This window comes from Lathamus discolor, chromosome 6 (genome assembly GCF_037157495.1).
Source record: "Lathamus discolor isolate bLatDis1 chromosome 6, bLatDis1.hap1, whole genome shotgun sequence".
NCBI lineage: Eukaryota > Metazoa > Chordata > Aves > Psittaciformes > Psittacidae > Lathamus > Lathamus discolor.
The window spans coordinates 85,720,438-85,727,698 of record NC_088889.1 but is presented as its reverse complement, the minus strand read 5'-3'; the positions used below and the strand labels follow the sequence as shown (position 1 = coordinate 85,727,698).

The 7,261-nt window shown below is 41.6% G+C and overlaps 1 protein-coding gene across 2 annotated transcripts; it reads right to left on the bottom strand.

Moving 5' to 3' along the window:
* Positions 1–3,387: 3,387 nt before the first annotated feature.
* On the bottom strand, positions 3,388–6,952 carry FOXL3 (forkhead box L3). Of its 2 annotated transcripts, none has more exons than XM_065686504.1 (3): positions 6,782–6,952; positions 5,860–6,028; positions 3,388–5,513 (listed from the first exon to the last, which is right to left on the bottom strand). In XM_065686504.1, exons 1-3 carry the CDS (start codon positions 6,886–6,888, stop codon positions 5,031–5,033), a joined length of 759 nt encoding a protein of 252 aa, XP_065542576.1. In that variant the 5' UTR covers positions 6,889–6,952; the 3' UTR covers positions 3,388–5,030. The 2 variants fall into 2 exon arrangements, with proteins under 2 accessions (XP_065542576.1, XP_065542577.1); XM_065686505.1 differs by having other exon boundaries at positions 5,860–5,926.
* Between the last annotated feature and the right edge of the window lie 309 nt (positions 6,953–7,261).

The window sequence follows — 7,261 nt, the reverse complement described above, 5'->3', positions numbered from 1 at the left end:
TAACACAGAGGCAGAGGGTATGTACTAGGTCTTTCATGCGTTGCAGTGCATATGGTACCCATGCTACCGAGAAAGCAATTAGAATCTGGATGTGAAGGAAAATAAAGAATCAGGACCGTTTGTTGCTCTGAGAATGCTAACTAGGACAACTCACCAGTTGCGGGCACAGTGTGGCAGACTGTGTGAGGTGTCGTATATAATACGCAAAGTTCAGTTTCACACTTGCTATTTCAGTTCCAAAAGTAATTGTACCAAAGTTAATGGATTTGCGAGGATTTACACCCACAGAGCAGGGAGGAGAACACACTCCAGAGGAGACAGAGAGGTGAAAGCCCTGCTGGAATGGGCAGCACAGGATTTTCTTGTCTTGGGTTTGGGATCTGAGGTGCTGATCACAGACAGGGATTTGTGTTACACTGCCAGAGGTGAAGATTAAAGCCCTCTTTGCTTAGGGGCATATGGGCTAGGCTCCCTTTTTTGACTGAGCTTGAGTGTGGTGGGGCACTGAGGAGATGCTGCCCTTGATTTACAGTACAGACACTAGATACGCAGCTAAAGGGCTCTTGCCCTGCATCATTTGCGGAGTCCTAACTCTGGGATTGTATTACTGAAAGATGTGAAGTAGAGCTTTTTCCCTAACACTTGTCCATGCAAACCCTTTCCCCTCTCAGTGTGTCCCATCTCAGTAGAGGGCTAAAAGGGCACACAAGATTTGGACCTTAAAAGGCAAACAATCGCTACCCATAAGGAGAACCCTCTGTGATCAGAAAATGGTGCAAAAGTCTTGATTCAGCTTTGACGGAACATGCAGATTGCTCTGAGGACCAGACTGCTGTGTGGCTAAGGAAGGTTGTGGCAGCCCAAGCAACAAGACTGAGCACAGCAAAGCAAAGGTGCAGAGAAAACCAGCTGTCCAGTGTGGTTTGACTTTCAAATGCTCCTTGAGTACAGCTTCTGTTTATACAGGGAGTTAATGTCTCTCAACTAATCAGATCTATCTGACTGGCAGAAAAATAGGGGAACTTGAACTTGGCTTTACTGCCAGAGAAAAGGTTTGTTTTCAGCTATCCTAATTTGCATTAATGCTCCCATAATGAGGAGGAGGTTCTCCTGAGGGAGAAGTTCTTATAGGTGAGGTCAATCACTGGTCTGTATTAGGTGTTATCTGGCCTTACTTTAATGGGGGAGGTGGAATAAGGTGCTTCAACCTTGACCAAGTACTTTGAATTCCATTCTGAGGTAGAGGATTGTCTTGCTGTACAAAAAACACTTTTGTGACTCCAGTGACAGAAGTGTAAGAAATTAAATCATTAGAAGTCAAACAACTGCAGAAAAACCTGGCGTAGCTCCATCAAAATCTTTGTTTTATCATGGGACGCCTTCTTTTAAAAGGGTAAATAAACAAAACACCCCAGGGTCCCTCACTGAGGCTGAGCCTAGCTTCTCTCCAGAAAGAAACCTTTCATCTTTCCTTTATAAAGGTATTTATGATCCTAAAAGGAGAGGACAAAAGCCTTGCCCACGAGCCCAGCAGTGAGAAGCTGCTCTCCCGCCTCCACCTCCTGCCTTATCCCTGGCTTGGGACAGACAGTGCCAGATCCCCAGCTGAAACTCCTCTTTTGGGGTCAGGAAATCCAGGGCTCATTCTGGGCTTCTCTTCGCAGTCAGGAAGACCTCCTGAGATAGGGAATTAAGCCAAACACCGATACCGCTGCTCTGTGCAGCCTAACCAGCCCTGTGATGGTCTTGGTGGGATGCAGACCCCTTTCCCCCACTGCTCAGCCCTGGCTTCAGCTCAGCTTTTAACCTGTGTATCAAACCACTTACATGTGGAGAATATTCAGTTTTCTTCAACACAGGGCAAAGAAGGATGTTCCTGTGAGATTTTTTTCTTTTCCTTTCATTTCAGTTTTATGTAAGTGGCTGACAGGCTGTGATAGAGCTGAAGAAACAGCTCTAGACTCAGAGTGCAGGGATAAAAAGAAAAGAATGTGGACTTTTTTCCCCCCCTTCCCTGAGAAAAGGTAATTTACGTAAATTTATCCATGACCAGCATACGGCAATAGCTCACAACTTTTGTTAATGGAAACCTGGTGATCCATAACACTTGTGTGGGAGACATTTGCTCGGGGGTAATACAATATTAATGTTAATATCAATGATCGATCAGAGGATTTGCAAGAAAGGCATAAAGTATTTAATTATAATTACATTGGGAATGGCTTTGTAATGGCTACGACATTTGAATAAGGTCACGTCTAGCCCTCACCCCTGTTATGTTGTTCTATATTAAATGCCATTCACTTTAAGTGCTGGAAACCTTTCTGGAGTCGTCAGAATATAATATACTGGGTAAACTGAAATATGTCCCTTCATTTTTTGAAATATGATTGATATCCTTTGCAAAACAAATGTTAACACCTATTTGTACACAAATTTCTTTGATTATATGTTAGGGAAACTCAAGTATGACAGTCTCTCCCTAGCAGGCACTTTACTGTGAGCAAAGGACATGGCTATTTGTGAATATTAATTCATCATACTGAAAATGGTTTTGGATCTCTGCTATAAATCCACCTGGGTGTATTTCTGCCATTCCTAATACATGAATCCTATCTTGCTTAGTAGCCATAACTATATGTCCATTGGCCTCGGCAGCCTACTGTGTTCACCTAGGTAAGGTGCTGCTTATTAGTAACTTTTGCTGTCATTGAGCTCCCTTTTGCTAACAGCATTAACAAAGAAGACATAGTAAGAATCATACTTGCACATTTCACAGCAAAAAATATATATATTTCAAATATACTGCAGATGTATATAGCTATCAGCCTAACAGCAGCATTGCCATGTTTAAAGCAATCAAGAAAAAATCTGCATGTAAAGCATGAATATATAAATGTAGGATCCTAGAGGTACCAATCCACATGTGAGTGCATGCATACATTGAAGTACTAACTGAGGACATGCTCTTCCCATACCTCTTTACTACAGAGCATAAATACTAAAGGAGCAAATTCTTGTCCCTGTTCAAATCAGAATCCATCTCTCCAGTGACCCCAGAGTTTTTCTTCTTTTTTAAATGTCAATGTAAACAGCAGAACAATCAGGTCTAATGAGTGAAATTTTGCTTTCAGGTAATTGCCCAGAATAACCACTGATTCACAGAGAATTGAAAGCTTCCATCTGAAGGCTGAATTTGGTGACAAGAAATCATTCCTTCAGAGTTTGGAAGACATGCAGTGATGTACCTGACATGACTTTTCATTCTGACTTTTCTGAAGAAGAAGCAAAGACTTTTGCATGCTGTGAAAATGCCTGAAGAGTGCAAGTTTAATCATTTTCCAAAAAAGTGAGCCTTTATTACCAATCAGTGTGAAATACCCCTGACGGTAAATTTTAAGTATATGGCAGGACTTTCAGCATCATGACAACATACATCATGCATTTTTACAACATATAAATGCAGTGATATTGCTCCCTTTCTCAATAACAATATATAAGAATATATAGTATAAATGTACAGTATATATTAGACACAATGTAAAATAACTTAGTGAAATGTCAAACCTGCATAAAAGTTCAAGTCATGCCTGAGCATACCTCTAGCACAATTTTGTTTAATCTTATCTCGTACACCTTCATTTACCTTTAGTTCATGTTGCAAAGAGAATTTTATCTCTCTGTATATAATTGCTTAAAGCCACCAGAATCCCTGTTGTTGCTTTTTGTTTTTAAATATATGTGCAGTAGGTGAAGACTGTAGTAGCCAAGTCAAAACCAAGATTTTGTGGTCTTTACTAATACTGCTATTAGGTACTGGGAAGCAATTCATCATGGACAAGTTGTATAAACGCAAGTTCTTCAATGCCCATTACAGTTCATCATTGTCCGTCAGGTTCTGTTCCAAAATATCCCTCCTCATGTAAATGTTAATGAAACGGCTTTCTTTAGAAATGGAGCTCATGACCTAATATTGCTATCTGCAAATTATAAATCTCACTAGCTTTGCTGAAATTGTATCAAGTACCACTTCGGTAATTGCTTGCAAGAAGGATCAATATAAATCTGTTTAATAGAAATATACAACTTGTCTCAAAGCAGGTAGGTGGAATTCTAGCTTTGGTCAATGCTGCATACAGCTTCTTGCAAAGCCAGGTCTCCCTTCACACTTGTTAAATGAAATATGTTCAAGGACTTTCCTGCAGCATCTCAGGAATCTTTCTGACAGTATAAAGGAAGAAGTTTGTTTATTTTTTTAAATCCAAGGCATTAAGAGGCCCTATGCCTCTGTCACATTACCCATCAAAGCGTACCAAACTTCAACAGCCTTGCAGTTAGCTTTCTTGAAATTATTTTGAATACAATTTCGCTTCAACACTTTAAACTACTCTGCCCTGAATATCAACAAAAATACACTTTAAACACATATTAATAAAAAACTATGTTTTCTCATTAATGATGAGTGAAAGCTGCAAAACAGTTTGAAACAAGATGTTAAAATAAAAACTAAGGGAAGACAGAGTGATATTCTGTGATTCCTTTTAAGAAAGCGAAGTCACCCCCCCTTACATTCTCAGCCAGTGTAAGTCGACAGAATTACACTATTTTAGATCAGCTTAAGATCTGACCTATATACTTCAGTGGAATTAATCCTAATTTCCACTAGTGAAAGTGGAATCGAATTCACTTTGTCTTTAATAAAGCAATGGGTGATAAGCAAGTCTCTTTTCTGTCAGATTCTGCTTGAGAAAGGAAATTCTTTGTGGTGTTAAATGGTGCCCACGACAGTTCAGAAACCAAAGCTAGAATTTCGTGAATTTCAGCATAATGAAAACTGATATTGGTAACTGTTATTTATGCTCTAATCTTAGCAAAGTTCTTTGGGTACAGAGCGAGCATCGGCTGGTGAATCAGTAACCCTTTCTGAGTACTGCTTGTGAAGACAACGAGGAGGCAGGCAGCTGGTTTTCAGTGACATGAGGCTGCTAAATACATTGCAACTCAGACCTTTTTGCCATGAATAAATAATATCACATTGTCCAGAACTGGAGATTAATTTGTTGAGCCTCCAGTAGGTGATATTTATTTTCTTGCATACTATATTGAGATCTCAGGACAGGCAAAGGGTCGGGGGCTGAAAGAATGTAATCAATGCTGAATTTAATTTCAGAATCCGATTTTGCCAAGGAGGAATTGCTTAGGCTTTGCCTGTTGGTCATGCTGTTTGGAGCAAACCCACGAGGCTCCAGCAGTCTTGGGCCTGATTCAATTCTTCCGTGCTTACTTTCAGAAGAGGAAATGTTGCTTAAAGCAGAGTCCATAGAAGACATATCGGAGGATGAAGGACTTTTCCCACTGCTTGGTCTCTGCTCCTTATGTTCCCTTTTCACGTTCCTCCTCCTCCGTCTTCGCCTGTAATTCCCATTTTCAAAGAGATCCAGCATGGATTCACATCCTGTTGCAAAGCTCCAATAGTTTCCTTTCCCCTTCTCATTCCCTTCTGTTCTGGGAACCTGTATTTATTTAAAGGCAGTTCAGTATTTGTATGTGTTACAGATGCTGCTGCTTCACATCTGCATTCATTTACATTCAAGAATGGTGTAAACACATATGACAAGACTTTTAAGACTATTCTCTTTCATTATACGAATAGGATGTAAACTCCATCCTCTTCAATTTGTTATCTATTAGCACGCACTAGACAAAGATATACTCTTTACAATTGACAACTCAGAGACATTTTAAGTGATTTGCAGCTCAGCTGTTTGTTTTCCTTCTTTCCTAGTGAAAAGATTATCCCTGCATGTATTATTTTAGCCATGCACTGTGTGTATGTAAATATACAGTTACTGATCTTACCTTTACAAAACAACTGTTAAGTGATAAGTTATGTCGGATGGAGTTCTGCCAGGCTCTTTGATTTGATCTGTAGTAAGGAAATTTCTTCATTATAAAGTCATAAATGCCAGAGAGGGTGACTTTATTTGAAGGACTTTGCTGGATGGCCATTGCAATTAAGGCAATGTAGCTGAAAAAAGGAAAACTTGCTGTTACACCGTCACCTTACTTACGTACTCAGTTTTTAGGACCACATGGGCACATGTGTGCCTATATCCTGCTTCCAAAAGTTCTCCCAGTGGATTTGCACCCTGACAGGAGACATCCCAGGGACAGGTCCTGAGCGTGGTCACTGCCTCTTAGCCCTGAGCCTCCAGGGCGATACACAAGCATTACTTCCAGGCAATTGAGTCCCAGCCAGGCTGTTTGCCCTGGCACTCAGTGCAGAGGACTTAGACACAGGAGGATTACAGAAAAATCATCCACCTCTCAAACTCAATCAGAAAAGTTTCTCTGAGCTGGAAAGCTGCAGTGAGACAGTCCAGGCTCAGAGACAGTGTCACTAGAGACCTTGCCTGCTGGTGTAAAGGACCTTAGATTCCCTGTGAACATCTACACTGCACCTCTTCCCACCATAATGGGGATTATCTGCATCCAATTCACCCACTGGCATATTGCATATTTAATTCCCCTTCTCCTGGGGCTCCTGGAGTTTGGAGGACACCATCTGCGATGTGGTGACTCAACAGCATGCCAGAGTTGCTGTGACCCCACACGGAAGGAAACAAATCATGGACACTTCAAACACAGAGAAGGGGGGAAATCAGACCCACTGCACACAGCTGGGGAGAGGTCCCACAGTCCCCCAAAATCTATAATCCCACCATCCCAGAGCTCAGAAACCTCCCCAGAAATGAGGGGATTTGGAAAAACTTCATCTTACCTGTATGCTGGTCGGGTGAATTTTTTCTCTTCATCAGAACTACAGGTAGGATAATCATCCCCATCATAATTAAAGCAGTTATAGGGGTACTGCGTGTTGTCAAACATTGTCCTGCTCCTTGCTCAGCTCCTGTGGAGTGAGAGAGATGGAGTGATGTTTCTCAGAGCTTGGACTCCCTCCTCCCTTCTTCCCTCCCCTCTGTCTGTCTCATTCCCTCTCTCCCCCCTCCTCACACTCCCTCTCCTCTGTGCACACACACTCTCTGTGATGGGGTGGGGATTGTTTTTGCAATTCTCACGCCCTAGACAGCCCGTCTGTTAGGATATTACTTATTTTTTTTTGGGGGGGGGGGTTATTATTATTGCTGTTGCCTCCAATGGGGTGGCTGAGCCAGAAGGCTGGTGACTGATGGAGCTGGTGAATTGGGGGTGAACCTTTGAACCAGAATGTGTGCTGCCAGTAGCTCTGCTCAGCTCGCTG

What these genes read in the sequence shown, in the direction of transcription:
- FOXL3 (XM_065686504.1), bottom strand. Translation starts at nt 6,888, where the DNA reads ATGTTTGACAACACGCAGTACCCCTATAACTGCTTTAATTATGATGGG. An exon ending in TTCACCCGACCAGCATACAG is followed by an intron (nt 6,029 to 6,781) that starts GTAAGATGAAGT and finishes TCCTTTTTTCAG; the next exon opens with CTACATTGCCTTAATTGCAA. An exon ending in TTAACAGTTGTTTTGTAAAG is followed by an intron (nt 5,514 to 5,859) that starts GTAAGATCAGTA and finishes AAATAAATACAG; the next exon opens with GTTCCCAGAACAGAAGGGAA.